General features: G+C 40.4%; 1 protein-coding gene across 8 annotated transcripts in view; it reads left to right on the top strand.

Moving 5' to 3' along the window:
• SPATS2L (spermatogenesis associated serine rich 2 like) overlaps nucleotides 1-17,627 on the top strand; it is a 182,114-nt gene that overhangs the window by 106,653 nt on the left and 57,834 nt on the right. For all 8 annotated transcript variants that reach the window (XM_040228852.1, XM_040228851.1, XM_040228846.1 and 5 more), the window contains 3 exons: nucleotides 8,913-9,021; nucleotides 13,751-13,800; nucleotides 16,319-16,565. In XM_040228852.1, the coding sequence (XP_040084786.1) occupies nucleotides 8,913-9,021; nucleotides 13,751-13,800; nucleotides 16,319-16,565 (406 nt within the window). The remainder of the gene's footprint in view (nucleotides 1-8,912; nucleotides 9,022-13,750; nucleotides 13,801-16,318; nucleotides 16,566-17,627) is intronic.

The following is a 17,627-nucleotide window of genomic DNA, read 5'->3' as shown; positions in this document are numbered from 1 at the left end:
CAAGTCCTCAAGGTAAGGACCAGCAATGTCTGAGACCTAGGAGGCACTTCACACATTTGGATTCTTTTCACTACCATACAATATGTTATGTTGAATTACAGAGATGCAGTGAAAAAAAAAAAATTAGATAAATAAGAGTGGAATATTTCAATGACCATCTTACTGGACTCCCTACTTCCTTTTGTTCATTCATCTATTTGAACATTTATGAATCATCTACTGAATGGCACCCATTGTTCTAGGCCCTGTGGATATACAGCTGTGATCCCTGTCATTTATGAGCTCACATTCCAGTGGGACAAACAGTCACATAAGTAAATAATTAGGGTGACGTGAGTGCTAAACAAGGTCTGTGAACAAGGCTCCTGGGCCTCTCTCCTCTGATCTGTCCTTCCCATTCTAGCGGGATTTATCTTTAATGTTGCCTACCTCTCCCCTTTGCCAGTTGGATTAGTTATCTGGCTTTATTACTTTTATTTCCAGCCCTAGGTACTAATGTTGTCTCTAGGCAGTCTTTACTTGTTCTAGAAAATGAAAACGCTCCAGCTAGTGCAAGTAAAAAAGAGGTTACTCTACAGATGAAGTAGGGACTCATGGGACTTCAGAACAAGTTAAAGAAGCAGAAAAGGCAGGAAGTGAGGCAGCTCCCAAACAACCCTTCTTCACCTGCACTCTGGCTTCTCTCCCTTTGTGTGGAATAGTCCAGACTCCAAGGCAGAGAGCCTGGTTGGCCCACTTGGTCTTTTCAGACAGGCCCCTTCCTGACTGCTGCAATCATTGTCACTATACTCTGCTTCCTTCGTGTCACTCACTCAGCATAAGTTGTAGTTACGTTTTTTTTCGGTTTGTGTGCTTCACATCTGTTTTCCTCTCTAGGTTTGGTAGCGACCGTATCTGTTTTATTTCTGCTGTATCCAGCCATAGTGCAGTATGCGATATGCACACAGTGTACTGCTTCATCCCGACCACAGCAGGCATTTAGTAAATAAATACAGGAAAGAATGAGACCAAGGAAGGGGGTGGGTGGGGTGGGGGGAGGCCAGGAGCGCATATTGTTGGCCACCACTCAGCTTGCAGGGGAGGAAAAGACTGAACACAGCCTTGGGTCCACTGCTCAGCAAGGCTGAGGAGGAATGTTCTTAAGAAGCGTTGTATATAGGATGATCTCCCCCAGATAAGTCCTGGTCACCAGGGTAGACATACATTCTTTACGTTTCAAAGGCATACCAACCTTTATACCTAGAGACACCCTTCTCCTTCATGGCCCAATGTAAATGCTTCCACACTTTCCTTTTTAAAATTTATTGAGCAGCTAATATATGCCAGATTCTATATCAGACACTTTCCATGCATCATCTCTTTTCATTTTTACTGAGACTCTAGCAGGTAATATCCTCATTTTACAGCTACAGAGCTAAGTTTCAACAATTTCAACCATTCATCCAAGGTCATAGAACTAACAGGTAACAGAGCCAAGGTTAGAGAACAGGTCTGTTTAATTCCAGAGCTGCTTGCGTGTTATTTGGCTGTTTCCTCTCTATTCTCCCCTCCTTGACTGCTCTCTTCTCTGTGACACTCCAGCCTTTCTCATACAAGCTGCACAGCGTTTACATGCTTTCAGGTGCAGATATTCTGGCCGCCCTGCAGTGCTGTCTGTCTTAGGGCAGTTGTGTCCTCAGCGCCTGGTACCTAGTGGAGGCCCAACCAAAACCTGGGCTGAGCTTCAGAAGGATAGGTAGTTACTGTGCTATTTTTAAAACTCCACAAAGTATCATGAGTATCATTATATAGAAATGTCATAAATATTCTTCCCATCTCTGTTACTGAAATTTAAAGAGCATGTGTCTATTCTCTATAAGTGTATAATGCTTAGGTCACATAATAGTCAGTGGAGACTCACCTGTCTATTGTTGTGGTAGTAGATGCAGAGTGATGGTCCAGCACTAGCAGAATATTCCTTTGACTCAGAAGAGTAGCCTGAATAAGGACTGACTGTAGAGCACAGGGAACTGTACTCAATATTATGTAACGGCCTATAAGGGAAAAGAATCTTAAAAAGAATAGGTGTATGTATATGTATAGCTGATTCACTTTGCTGTACAGCTGAAACTAACACAACATTCTAAATGAACTATACACCAATTTAAAAAAATGATTTTAGAGGGTAGAGAATGAAGGAGAGCTTTTTAGCATATTTATATACGATTAGCAAAACCCCACTGTAGCACAATAACACATATGAACTAATGGAAAAGTAATAAAAATATTAGCATAACATGTCAAAAAAAGACAGCCTGGTATAGCTACAAATTGACATTCTCTCATTCAACAGATTGCTATTAAATACCTACTCTGTGCACATTTGGGCTTCCCTGATAGATCAGTTGGTAAAGAATCCACCTGCAATGCAGGAGACCCCGGTTCGATTCCTGGATCGGGAAGATCTGCTAGAGAAGAGATAGGCTACCCACTCCAGTATTCTTGGGCTTCCCTTGTGGCTGAGCTGATAAAGAATCTGCCTGCAATGCAGGAGACCTGGATTTGATCCCTGGGTTGGGAAGATCCCCTGGAGAAGGAAACAGCTACCCACTGCAGTATTCTGGTCTGGAGAATTCCATGGTCTGTATAGTCCATGGGGTTGCAAAGAATCAGACACAACTGAGCGACTTTCGCTTTCATATCCATCTATCTGTGCACATTATTAGTCACTCGGGTGAGCATGGTGAAGATGCAGAAATGACTGGGAGGAGAATTCTGCCTGCATGTTCCTTATCATTTAGAATACACACCTCACACAGACAGGCCTGTGATGTAGAAGGTGCTGGGCTTAGGAGACATCCACTGATAAGGTCTGCGGGAGTTGAAAGGAGACAGAGATGACTTACGGCAGGGATGGTGGAGACAAAGAGCTTCACAGGATACCTGGCATTTCAGGTGGAGTATAAAATTTGGGCAAGTGGACACATCGATTCTTTGTGACCCCATGGACTGCAGCACACTAGGCTTCCCTGTCCATCACCAACTCCCAGAGCTTGCTCAAACTCACATCCATCGAGTTGGTGATGCCATCCAACTATCTCATCTTCTGTGTCCCTTTCTCCTGCCTTCAATCTTTCCCAGCATCAGGGTCCTTTGCAGTGAGTCAGTTCTTCACATCAGGTGGCCAAAGTATTGCATCTTCAGCTTCAGCATCAGTCCTTCCAATGAATATTCAGGACTGATTTCTTTAGGATTGACTGGTTTGATCTCCTTGCAGTCTAGGGGACTCAAGAGTCTTCTCCAGCACCATAGTTTAAAAGCATCAGTTATTAGGCACTCAACCTTCTTCGTGGTCCAACGCTCATATCCATAAAATGACTACTGGAAAAGCCATAACTTTGACTATACACATCTTTGTCAGCAAAGTGACATCTCTACTCTTTTTTTTTTGTCTCTGCTTTTTATCAAGGACAAAACTCACATGGAGGTAGGGGTAAGTGGCCAACACTGGGCTTGTGCTCATCTGTAAAGGGCAGAGCAAGCAGGGCATTTGGAAAAGCAGATGAGTGCCCAGTTGTCGATGGTCTTGAGTGCTAGGTTGTAGACACTGAATTTTACTCTTAAGGAAGATGGGGAAGTAGTCCTAATTATACTTGAAGAAGAGTAGTCTGGCAACAGGCTCAGGATGAATTTGTAGGTGGGAGACCAGAAGCAGAGGGAACTGTAATTTTCTGTTTATTTGATAATACTGGGTCTTTACTGATCACACAGGTGTGTAGGTGGATTGAAAACTTCTGTTAGAACCATTTTTTGAAACTCAGACATAGTCTTAAGTGACTCATCTGTAAGCCAAGGAGAATTTCTAAGGAGTCATCACAGATAGGCTCAAAAAATGCACAGTGTGAATGAAGAAATCTGCTAACAGCTCTTAAGCCAGACAAGTCAGGTCCAGGAGAGGTAAGTTAATGTGGGAAGCTGAAGTAAACCACCTCTGTGAAAGCCACACTGCCTTGCTGCCTAGTGCTGGCAAAATGCCAGACATAGAGAACAGACCTATGGAGACAGGGAGAGCGGAGGAGGGAGAGGGTGAGATGTATGGAGAGAGTAACATGGAATCTTACAATACCATGTGTAAAATAGATAGCCAATAGGAATTTACTGTATGAACCAGGGAACTCAAAGAGGGGCTCTGTGACAGTCTCTATGGATGGGACAGGGAGAGGGATGGGAGGGAGGTTCAGGAGGGAGGGGACATGGGTGTACCTATAGCTGATTCTTGTTGATGTATGACAGAAAACCACAAAATTCTATAAAACAATTACCCTTCAATTAAAAAATAAATAAGTTTAAAAATAAAGAAAGAAAAAGAAAATGCCAGCAGGACGGGCCTGAGACAGAATGGGGCAAAACCTGCCACCTTAGATAGACAACCCCAGGGAGATTAGAATGCTTAAGTTAAATCAAAACACTTTTTTAAACGTCTATTTTTTATTGAGATATAGTTGATGTACAGTATTATATGTTACAGGTGTAAAATACAGTGATTCACAATTTTTGAAGGTTATATTCCATTTAGAATTACTAGAAATATTTGCTGTGTTCCCTACATTGTGCAGCGTTGTACAGTTATGCAGTATATCCTTGTAGTTTATTTTATATGTAATAGTTTGTACCTCTTAATCCCCTACTCTTATTTTGCCCCTGCCCTCTTTCCTCTTCCCGCTGGTAACCACTAGTTGGTTCACTATATTTGTGTCTGCTTCTTTTTTGTTATAATCACTTATTTGTTGTATTTCTTAGATTCCATTTATAGTGATATCATACGGTGTTTGTCTTTCTCTGGCTGACTTACTTCCCTTGCCATTGTACCCTCCAAATCCATGCTTATTGCTACAAATGGCAAAATCTCATTCTTTTTTATGGCTAAGTGGTATTCCGTTATACATATCTACACCACATCTTCTTAATCCCTTCATCTGTTGATAAACACATTGTGTCCATATCTTGGCAATTGTAAAGAATGTGGTTATGAACATTAGGGGTGCATGTATCTTTTTGAATTACTGTTTTTGTTTTTTTCAGATGTATACCCGTGAGTGGAATTGCTGGGTCATATATGGTAGATCTAGTTTTGGTTGTTTGAGAAACCTCCATACTGTTTTCCTCAGTAACTGCAGTAATTTAGTTTCCCACCAACAGTGTACCAGGGTTCATCTTTTCCCACATCTTCACCAACATTTGTTGTTTGTATTCTTTTTGATGATAGCCATTCTGGTAGGTGTGAGGTAATAAATAGCTCATTGTGGTTTTGACTTGTATTTCGCTGGTGATTAACGATGTTAAACATCTTTTCATTTACCTGTTAGCCATCTACATTTCCTCTTTGGAAAAATGTCTGTTCAACTCTTCTACCCATTTTTTAATCTTCTTTTTTTTTTATGTTGAGTTGTATAAGCTGTTTCTATATGATGATTATTAGCCCCTTATTGGTCATACCATTTGCAAGCATATTCTCCCATTAATTAGGCTGTCTTTTCATTTTATCAGTGGTTTCCTTTGCTGTGCAAAAACGTTTAAAATCAAAACAACTATTGAGGTGCAAAAGGCAGATTTGTCAATAGCAAATTGAATTTGCCATTTAAATTAGTAAAAGCCAAACAGGGAACAGTAATTAGGGAAAGGTAAAGCAGTTGCTAAATGAACCCCTAACTCATGGTCCAGATTGTCCCCCAGCATCCTGTGCTGCCGCCTGGTCGGCCCCCCAGGAGACTGTTTTATGATGTGAGAACCCTTGAGGGATGCAGTCGCGTGCAGATTCGAACAGTGGGCTTCAGTGTGAAGCTGCAGCAGCGGGTTCACCAGCTTAGGCTGTGGCAGCAACGTAAAGGCTGTGCGTGTGTGAAGCGGTGCCAGAAACAGCCTTTGCAAAACAGCCACTGCAGGCGAGAATTTTATGAGCGCCCCATATGCAAACTACCATTAGTCACGCATTGATTGATCCATTGCTCCAGGAGCTTCGTTTCCTAACGCAAAGGCAGCTTTTCAGCACAACCTCCCTGTAACACTGCCTTTGTCATCCACACCTTACGTTTTAAAGCTCCTTCATAAGAAGACCTTTTTTAGATTTAAATGCTTATACCCCTTATGACTGCTGCACCTTAAATAGTGACACTGTGAAGTTTCTGTATGCTTATGCATGCATATTAGTATCTGGATTCCTCCGTCTTCCTCCAAGACATTTTCATAGCAAAACAAATGTAGTGAATTCATAAATAAGAAGGTAGAAAAACAATGCTACTCTTTTCACATTAGCCAAGTACTGTGATTAAAGCAGAAACTTGGCCGAGAAATGCACTAGAATTCAACATTACTATGGAATATCTAAGAATAGATTTTTTTTTCCTTTCCTTCCTTTAGTTTCTTTACAACTTGACATTCTTGTTTTAATTAAGTGTCTTCCTCTGGGAACTATTTGCGATATTCATAGTTATATTTGATATCAGAACTCAGTTATTGACAATTTTCTGAGGATATGTTCAGAGATAGGATATATAAAGTGACAAGGATAGATGTTCTGTATTCTACCATGTTGGATTTTTTCTTGTTCTTTTAAAGAGGAACAGGCAAGAGCTGTATACCTTTTTAAAGAGGAAATATCTCTATAAGCTATGGTTTATATCATGTTTTGCCTTAACATAATAAAATAATGTTTTGCAGAGGAGAGTCTGGAAACAGAGCAAACAACTATTTATGTTTAGTCCATACTTCTTGATCTTTACTGATCACACAACTGTGGAGGTAGATTGAAAATTTTGTGTTTTTTTTAAATTGAAGTATAGTTGATTTAAAATATTATATTAGTTTTCAGGTATACAGCACAGTTATTAGGCATTTTTATAGCTTATCCTCCATTAAAAGTTACTATAAGATAATGGCTATAATTCCCTGTGCTGTACAATATATCTTTGTTGCTTGTGTATTTTATACATTGTCATTTCTATTTCTTAATTTTATGCCCAAATCTTGCCCCTCCCTGCTTCCCTGTCTCTATCAGTAACCACTGTTTTGTTTTCTCTGCAAGTCTGTTTCTGTTTTGCTACATACATTCATTTTATTTTTTAGATTGCACTTATAAGTAATATCATACAGTGTTAAAGTCTATGTCTTTGTCTGATCTACTTCACTAAGCATGATATTCGCTGGATCCATCCATGTTGCTGCAAATGGCAGAATTTCATTTTTTTATGGCTAAGTAATATTCCATTGTGTGTGTGTATATGTGTGTGTGTGTGTGTATACACACCAATAGCCAAGCTATGGAAGCAACACAAGTGTTGGATATAGAAGGTAATACCATACATACATACGGAGAGAGAGGGAAGAGGGAAAGAGCTATTTTTCTTTTTTTGTAATGTTTTTGTTTTGTTTTGGTTTTGGCCACACTGTGTAGCTTGTAGGATCTTACTTCCCTGACCAGGAATGGAACTCTTGCCCTTGGCAGTGAACGTGCAGAGTCTTAACCACTGGACTGCTGGGGAGTTCCCAAGAGATATCTTTCTAACATGATGAATGAATAAGAAAGGACAGCATTGAGGGTGGTTGAGGGGTGGTCACAAGACCAAAATCTTTTACATGACCTTGTGGGCTACATGATCTGGTCTCTGCCTGCCTCTGGCCTCATCTTGTACTTCTGGAAGCCTCAATCTCTGTCCCGCTCCATACTCCCTCCTCATCTGTGCCTGGCTCCTCATTCATGCTGTCCCCTCTAAGATGCCCTCCCTCTTAACCCCCCAGCCATCTCTTCTCTTTTGTCCATCAGATTTCAGCACACCTATATACACTCAAGTCTCCTTGTCATGATTTATGGCATTTATTGCAGCATGTACATAGATATTTATTTGTGTGATCATTTGATCAGTATGTGCATACTGATATGTCCCCTCCAGTCAGTAAATTGCAAGAAGTTTGGTGCCTTGTCACAAGGTAGGCTTTCAGAAAATATTCACTGAAAACAAGTAAGGACTGTGTAATGCTTTTGTGATCATCAATGTGAATGCCGCTCACCTTGGCACCATATAGTATTCTCACATTTGTCAGTAGTGGCTGCAGTAATCCCCTTGATAGAAAGCAGAGAGAGCCAGGTTTTGCTAAAGTGGATAAAGTATCCTGTAGTAATTGCAAGTTTTGTGAGCTAAAGGTCAATGAATTCTATTAGGCAAGAAGAAAATGTGCAAAATTTGACTAAGAAATATCTATAGGTCATTAAAAATTGAATATTAGCTTAACCTGTTGAAATCCTTAGCTCTCATGTATGTATTTACACTGGTTTAAATGTTTGATTTTTCAGAAGTGTGCTGGGCAACCTTTTCTGTATTATGGCTAAGATTGCCATTTCAAAAACACAATGCCCCACATTTTTATATCTCTATAAACATTAATGGAGTTTCACAACATACTTTCGTGAACTGCAATGTGACTGTCTCCACTGTGGAGATAAGAGAAGCTCAGGCATGAAGCTATTTCTGTAAATTTTCCAAAGATAGGCCCTGAGCTCATGGAGAAGAGAGCCAGAGACAGAGGACTATCTGTGTGCTCACTGAAAACACATGTTGTGTGCATCTGGAGTCCTGGGCATGGGCTGCGGGGGAGGGGAGTAGATTGCAAAACCAGAGTTGGCTCTTCAGACTTGCTGCTCCAGTCCTAACAGGGAAATCTTTGTAGAAATGTGTATTCAAATAAAGAGGGTATCAAGGTGATTACCAGGATTAACTTTTATGGGTCCAAAATGCCTTGAGTATGCTTGATGGCAAGAAGATAGATTAGTCAGCTTTTTAAGGCCTTTAGAACAGTTTTTTTTTTTTTCTATCCAGTGAGAGATTCATGGATGAAAAACATTCACAATGTTTGCCTTTCTCTTTTCCTCTCCTTTCCAGATCTATGCAGTTCGATCAGTTGTTCCCAACAAAAGCAATAATGAAATAGTCCTGGTGCTACAGCAGTTTGATTTTAATGTAGATAAAGCAGTGCAGGCCTTTGTGGATGGTGAGTATACATGTCCTGTGAACCTGTAGATGTTAGAACTAAATATTCCATATATTCTGTGTTTTCTTCTTTGAATGAATTGAATACCAATTATTTACTAATACTTTATTTTTCATAAAAATATGCTAGGTTTTAAAAACACGTCTACATACATTGGTGCTTGCCAGGGTCCTGGAGGTGGTGAGGGATGGGGACTTAGGTTTAATGGGGACAGAGTTTCAGTTTAGGAAAGGAAAAACTCAGGAGACGGATGATGGTGAGAGTTGCACAACAATGTGAATGTACTCAGTGCCCCTGAACTGTACAGTTAAATATAGTTAAGACAGTGTGTTTCAGGGGCTTTCTGGATAGCTCAGCTGCTAAAGAATCCACCTGCAGTGCAGGAGACCCCAGTTTGATTCCTGAGTCGGGAAGATCCCCTGGAGAAGGGATAGGCTACCCACTCCAGTATTCTTGGGCTTCCCTAGTGGCTCAACGGGTAAAGAATCCACCCTGCAATGTGGGAGACCTGGGTTTGATCCCTGGGCTGGAAAGATCCCCTGGAGGAGGGCATGGCAACCCACATCAGTGTTCTTGCCTGGAGAATCCCATGAATAGAGGAGACTGGTGGGCTAGAGACCACAGGGTCGCAAAGAGTTGGACATGGCTGAGCAACTAAGCTCACAGTATGTTTTATATTATGTGAATTTTACCACAGAAAACAGCATTTTAAAAAACACATCTATGTATTAAGAGCAGAATTTGGAAGTTCTTTTTTCCTCATTGGGAAAAAACAGAAGACAGACTATAGATGGTTTGCAAAGGATACCTGTTCTAATGCTACTAATTCCACTGTCGACGAGTCTGTCCAATCTGTTATTAAACAATGCCCTGTATTTGATGATGTCCTTGTTAATGGAGGATAATGAACTTCATTCCTGATCTGAAAAGCCTTTTCAACTCTTCAACCAGCATAGTTCTACTTGGCCTTAGGATTGGAATCCTTGAACTTGATGTTTAGGTAGTCTGAGGGGACTGATTTAGTCTTTAATATCCTTAGTTTATCATTGTGAAATTTCCTAATTAGTCAGAATATTAGTTCATCTTATCCACCTCTAGAACGTTTTTGCTGTCTAAAAAAATTTGATTTTTTGAACAGCCCATTTCCAGTGATGTTACAGAATCTAAATTCTCAGGAATGTAGTTATTTTATAAATGTATAACCTACTGTTTTACATTTCCTATAAATTATGGGAAATTATTCTCTCCTAGACAAATTAAACAAATTTCATTTATGAACAAATATCTTATACCCGTTCTTTGATATCATATATCTTCTGTCCTAGCATTAGTTTCTGTTTTGTTAACATGGACTAACTAAACATAATCTGACCGAAAGTTCAGGGAATACCTTTCAGCATATTCCTCCTTTTATACTAGTTTTGTTTTCTGTTAAATTTACTCAATTTCCTGGAAATAGAACAATCTTCCTAAGTTTCTACATATATTATAATTGCATTTCAGGCAAGGTCTTGGAACCAGATAGCACACTCACATTCTGATATCTGCAGTCAGAGTTTAGAGTGCTAATTGAATTAAAAATGATTATCATTCAAAATTGGAGAAGGAAATGGCAACCCGCTCCAATACTCTTGCCTGGAAAATCCCTTGGACAGAGGAGCCTGGTAGGCCACAGTCCATAGGGTCACAAAGAGTCAGACACAACTGAGTGTCTAACACGCACACACACACATCATTCAAAATGGGACTTCCCAGCTGGCGCTAGTGGTAAAGAACCTGCCTGCCAACGCAGGAGATGCAAGAGACCAGGGTTTGATCCCTGGGTCAGGAAGATCCCATGGAAGAGGGCAACTCACTGCAGTATTCTTGCTTGGAGAATCCCTCGGACATGGGAGCCTGGTGGGCCACAGTCCATGGGGTCGCAAAGAGTCAGACATGACTAAAGTGACTTAGCACATATGGTTCAAAATAGACCTGCAGGCAGCCCACAGTGCATAGCTTTTCTGACTATTCTTCCTGCTTCATGTATGAACAAATATGCAATCTTTATTTGTAAGAAACAAATACAGAGAATGGGATGCTAATCCAACTTTGCAACATTTGGTACAGTTTGTCTCACAAAAGAAATTGAGAAGTGCACAGCCTGGCTCAGATAAACTCTCTTTTCAGTTTCACTTGCCAGCATCACTCACATGGGAAAAAGCTTTAGGAAAGCAAACAGGTTACTATCCCCATGCCTCCCCACCCTCAGCTGGAGTGAGGCCCCCACATTCTCCATCCTGAACGCTTTTATTACAAAGTGACCCTGATGAGATGCCCAGATGCTCAGTAACTGATGGAGTGTCATCAAATCCAACTGTATTTAAATACAGCACCATACTTGTCCTTCTTGAAATTTTCACCTTGTCAGGATTAAGGTTTCATTTTAAAAAACTCATCGACTGCTGAGATATCATTTTGGATGGGGGTCAATAGGAAAACTTGTTTAAAGATCACTGAAAATCAGAAGTAATCACTAGGAATCACTTATGAGGCACACTAAAAGCACACGTTCTGAGTGGCTTAAAAAGCTCCAAACAGGACTTCCCTGGCTCACTGGTCAAGAATCCTCCTGCCGCTGCAGGAGACACGGATTTGATCCCTGATCCAGGAAGATCCCACATGCCCTGGAGCAACTACGCCCCCGTGCCACAACTCTTGAGCCTGTACCCTAGAGCCAGGGAACCGGCATTACCGAGCCCGAGCCCACGCGCTGCAGCTGCTGATGTCTTGGAACCCTAGAACCCGTGCTCTGCAGCAAGAGAAGCCAGTGCAAGGAGAAGCCTGCACACCACACCTGGAGAGTAACCCCGCTGGCTGCAGCTAGAGAAGAGTCCCTGAGGCCACGAAGACCCAGTATAGCCAAAAATAAATGAACTAAATGATGTATACAAAAAAAACTCCAAGCAATTTTAGTATAATTAAAGTTTAATAATAACAGTCTCAGAATTGTCTGTAAACACAGGTTCTTCAGAATTACCCTGTAAAAGCTCATGGTCCAAATTGCAAATAGAATTTATGTCCAAATATAAAAATTAGAGGAATAATTGAATATTGCAGTTGAAAGTAGTAAACAACTCACCCCCTTTCTCTGATTTAAAAGAACAGTCTTCAACATTTTTTTAATTTAATTTTATCTGGAATACTGAAGTTGAGCTGTAAGTAAGAACTACCCTAATAATTCTTAGCCACTGGTGTGACTTAGGAAGTAACCTAGTGAAAGTGACTTCCTAAAGTTCTTCGAAAGGAAATTACTATGAAACATTAATTCTCTAGGCAAATTAGGAAAAGATCAGCCTAGTTAATAAAAAGTCTGAATTATAGCTTACTTTTAAATGCAGTCTTACTATTTCAAGTACATGTAACGCAAAAAGCCTTCGAGGGGCATTGAATTGGAAACTCTGAATGGACAGGAATAATTAGTCATTTTAAACATTAGTCAAAGCAATATGGCCTTCTGCTTATCTAACAGTGACAGTAGACTCAATAATTGGGGCCCTACTAATTTGAAATCTGTTATAAAGACTAGCCTGAAGTTTATCTTTGTTTAGCCAACATACTCATTGTAGAAAACTATTAGTCTAATGAAATTGTATGAGAATGCTTAAAATTGTTGAAAGAATACATTTAAGAGCTGCTCTTTAGAAATACCTATTTAAATAAGAACAGCCAGTCTACTCATTACCAATAACTTGTTGAAATTACCCCCAGCAGTTTGGAGTGAGTGAGTGAGTGCATGCTAAGTCGCTTCAGTCGTGTCTAACTCTTTGTGACACTATGGACCATAGCCCGCCAGGCTCCTCTGTCTGTGGGATTCTCCAGGCAAGAATACTGGAGTAGGTTGCCATGCCCTCCTCCAGATCTCCCTGACCCAGTGATTGAACCCAAGTCTCTAACATCTCCTGTGTTAGCAGGTGGGTTCTTTACCACTAGCACCTTGGAGTGAGTGAAGAAACTTAGATTACATGAAGATACTTCTTGTAGCTGACCGCTGATTAAGCATTTCTTTTAAAATATTTTCTAATTTAATCAAGTTAGACTTTTCCTCTGCATCTGGGCGATGCCACATATTCACATGAAGAGTATTTCAGAACCTGGGACTCCACTTGTTATTTAATGAGCTTCTTTTATTTCAAAGTGGAACCTTGCAAAGACTGCGTCCTGTCCTTATCCACAGTGACATGAACAAAACTAACATCAGATCATCTGTCCTTCTTGTCACCCTGTAGGTTGTGAACATAATGAGTAGAGGCAGAAAATGAGCAGAAATAGCCAAACAAAAAGTTGGGATTCACATAGTTAATAATATTCAAAATCCCATGTTTGGCCTAGAAGATTATAGGTATTTTGATTCATATATAAAACAGAACAATTTTAATTCTACCTATGGCAATGAAGCTATCAGAAAATTCTCAAGATATATTTCATTTTCTCTAAGACAACATAATGATAAAACAAAGTAAGCTTCATGTAGTGGGGCTTAATACTTTGATAAAACCAAGATCATGCAGTGAATTAAATGCAAATCTGGAAATAAAAAATGAAACTGGCATTTTTATTAAGGTAGGATGTATCAAAACAAATGAAAAAGCCAGGAAAAAAATCGCTACCAGGATGGAAAGACAGAGATGAATTTTGTGTGGTGTTTTATTATGTGAATACATGTTGAAGATTCTTTGTCTTTGTCTAGGCAGTGCAATTCAAGTTCTAAAAGAATGGAATATGACAGGAAAAAAGAAGGTAAGATTGATATGGATTGTAAATTAGTAACATCTTCCATCAGAATCTTCGTGGTTGTTATCATTTTAACAAGGGTGCCAATTTTGTGCTGCTTTCAAATGTGTTAATATGTATACCCAGGAAGCTTCCAGATTCATGACTCTCTTAAATTAAAAGCCACCCTCCCTACTAATGCCCTTGTTTTCTGTTCAAGTGTTTTTAACCACCAGGTGTGCTTTAGAAGTCCCAGAGTTTTTCTTTTTAAGTATTAAGGCAAGCCCAACCAGAGAATTCAAAGGATTCTAGATGTTAACTTGCCTGAACGTATCCCACAGCACAAAGGAAAACATTAAGGAGCTTTTTAAAGATACTTGAAAAGCTCTAAATACATTTTCACATGTTTTTCCAGCCGAGAGAATCTGTCCAGGGCTGCCCCCAGAAACATTTTTCCTGAGTTCTAATAAGCTAGATTTTTAATAAAGGATGTGCTTTAAAGCCATAGTAAGTCAGGGACCTGTTTTCCTTTCTTTCGAACCCTGGCAGACTGACTGCTCCTTGTGAGCAGAGGGGAGATTTTAAGCCGCCCCACTCGAGTGATTTTTCTTTCTTATCTAGTCACAGCGTTCCGACCTCCGGGCACAGGTGTGGTGTGCCGTGCGCACACTGGCCTTCCCGGTCTTGTGAGCGTTTATGGGTGCTCGCTGGCTCCTTGGAAGTGCAACTTCCTGTTTTAGGCCTGTCATCTGTTTCATTACTTTGACAAAAAATCTGCTTCTCTTTGCAAAGTAACTTCCCCAAGGGGAATCCCAGTATATCCTCTTCCCACTGAGGGAGGATCACCGGCCCGAGGAATAGGTTTTAACAAACTCACGCATGAAAGCAGTATTACTTTCATAAATTCCCAAGATCACTGGAATTACTGGAATGATCCTTTCCTCCTTTTTCTCCTCCTCGCTTCATGGAGAACCGGGAGAATTATGAGGTTTTTTGTTCAACATTTGTATGCCACCATCTTTGACAATGTCTGCTTATCTCTAATCATAGCTTCCCAGACTTCTGTATGAAATGAAGGTGGTTTGCAAGTGATTGAAAGGCAGTATTTATACTTACATGGAGAAATTTCAGATGTGTGGATTGGGTATTAAATTTCTCTGATGTGGAAAAAAAAAAAAAAGAGCAGACAGCAGCTGCAGACCCAACTCATTACCAAACCTTCTTCTTCAAGGTTAAATGGGAAGATGTCTCCCAGCCTAGGAGACTCAGGGCTCCTGTAGGAATAGGTGCCCCTGGGCCTTTCCTTCACCCAGTCATTGCACTTCTCTCCCCTGGAGGAGCCCTTACAAAGAGCCATGCTTGCGGTTTCAAAGGAAAAGAAAGGGAATAGGGAGGAGAATCAAGAGAAAATTGTTTCTTATTTCTTTTCAAACATGTTGCAGAACAAAGCCGGGCTGATGTTTAGCTGGTGGGACACTGATGCTGCAGGCAGGCCAGGGTCTGTCCTGACAGGTCCCTTGTCTGTTGGCTGAGGCCTGTACCAAGGTCTAAAAAATTTCAGTTACCTAAAATTCGGGGTAGGGACTTTCCTGGTGGTTCAGTGATGAAAATTCCACACTTCCACTGCATGGGGCATAGGTTCGATCCCTCTTCAGGGAACTAAGATCCTACATACTGCAAGATGTGGCCAATAAATACATTAATTAAATTACTAAAAGATATAAATAAAAAATGAAATAAAATGCATAGTTGTGTTATTCTGAGCTAAATGTGAGAAAAGTCTTATGGTGCTGTTGAGCTAGCAGCCAAGTATTCCAGGGGCACAGAATTCAGATGGGCCCATGTTGGTTTGGCAATGCTTTGTAGTAGTTCTCCACTCCAGCTTGAATGTTCATGAGGATGATTCTGGGACTTCCTGGATAGTGTGGCAGCAATCCAGGGGTGGCCTGGTTTGGGGGGGGTGCCTTTTCAAAGACCCAACCTGGACTTTGGGGATTTGACTCCACTTCCTCATTCTGCAAGGAGGCGCCAGCCTCTTCTGTTCCCACCCTCCCCTCAGGTTTCCCTCCTCCCCAGAGGAGCAGAACCTCAGGGTCTTCCCTGCCCTCCTCCCAACCTCATGGTCTCTATAAGGAATGAGAACTCTTCTCCAATAGCACAGTAGCTGAATTCAAGTTCCTCTAGGGTAGTAACCACGAGATTTTTTACTCTATGACCATTCAGATATGTAGGTCCTCAGTTTGCTCAAATGATATGTCAGCTATTTTAAGCCATTTCCTGCTGTTTTTTGCTTGTAAAGGAAACTTTTTGTCTTCTATGTTTATGAAGTAAAAGTTTATACAACTCATTGTGGGAAAGAAGATATTTATAGTAACTTGGGTGGTTAATAAAGACATCAGTATTTTCACCCATTTTATTTGAAGAGTCAGAAAACAAAAAAAAGCAAAAGGATAACATATCTTATTTTGCTTTCTCGGATTCACATTCTATTTCAAGGTGCTTGTGAGCTGCATGATATTCATTTCTCATTTGTTTCTCATTCTAGAACAATAAGAGAAAACGAAGCAAGTCCAAGCAGCATCAAGGCAACAAAGATGCTAAAGACAAGGCAGAGAGGCCTGAGGCAGGGCCCATGCAGCCACCACCACCCCAGATACAGAATGGCCACATCAACGGCTGTGAGAAGGACAGCTCATCCACCGATTCTGCCAGTGAAAAACCAGCCCTTCCCCCTCGTGAGAAAAAGATCTCAATACTCGAGGAGCCTTCAAAGGCACTCCGTGGGGTCACAGGTCAGTTATTCTTAAGTAAAGTTGCTTAGGAAGACATAGAAGAAAAGGATGGCAGGGGACCCACTGGGACCGTCCCTGCTACTGTTGTTGGTGGTGAAAGGAAAAGATTGTCCTGCAACATTCAAATGGTCTTTAGGCAGGATGGTAGGGGCCGGGAGGAAAGTCACAGGCCCAGAGAAGACATGTCCAATCCAGCCCTGCAAAAGTCAGAGGATTTTTTTAATCTAAAAAATATACTTCTAGTCTCTATTGGAATCATCAGGAAAATAGAAATTCCAGCTTAAAGAAATTTTCTTTCTAAAGGCACTTTGGCTAGGATAAGGGAGAGATAATTGGTGACCAAAGGAAATGTTATTAATAAAAGGGTAGACCAAATTATTTTATCTCCTGGTATTTTATATCGTGCAATAGAATATAATCTTCCAGGGTGTTAGAATCTGGAATATTCTTTATTTGTGCTACAGCTATATAGTCATCACTCAATGAAAGGCTGCTTCTTAATCAACTGTATGACCTTAAGGCATCATTTCATCTCTAGTGTCCCATTTCCTTTCTGTAAAATATGGCAGCTGTACAGGATTCTACTAGATCTGTGGTCTTCAATACTGTTTGGCCCAAAGCTCCATTTTTATGTCAAGTCCTAGAGTAAAATTCATAGATAATATAAATCTACCTAGAAACAGAATATCAATAATATAAAAATATAAGAAGTTCAAGAATAGCTAAAATAGAAGGCTTAATAAAATGGTCAAATGTTCATACCATACACTTATCATGAATCGCTTTACACTTACAGGAAGGGAGACAGTAGTCAACTGGATAACATGAATACTTCCTTTATATTCAACATGTGAAGTAAAAACTAAATAAGTATATTTTAATGTAGACGTGGGGTCACTGGGAAAGCAGCTGCTACAAATGCAGAGTGAAAATTGCTAATTATCCACTCAAATACTGTGACTGCCCTTGTGATTGGCCATGGAATTTTCCAAATGGTGAAAAACTCTTGGTAAAGTTATAAACACCAGAGAGTACAGTTTTCTCTTAATGTATATAGTAGTT

The sequence above is a fragment of the Oryx dammah genome, unplaced genomic scaffold (assembly GCF_014754425.2).
Source record: "Oryx dammah isolate SB20612 unplaced genomic scaffold, SCBI_Odam_1.1 HiC_scaffold_27, whole genome shotgun sequence".
Classification (NCBI taxonomy): domain Eukaryota; kingdom Metazoa; phylum Chordata; class Mammalia; order Artiodactyla; family Bovidae; genus Oryx; species Oryx dammah.
This window is presented reverse-complemented; position numbering and strand designations above follow the sequence as displayed.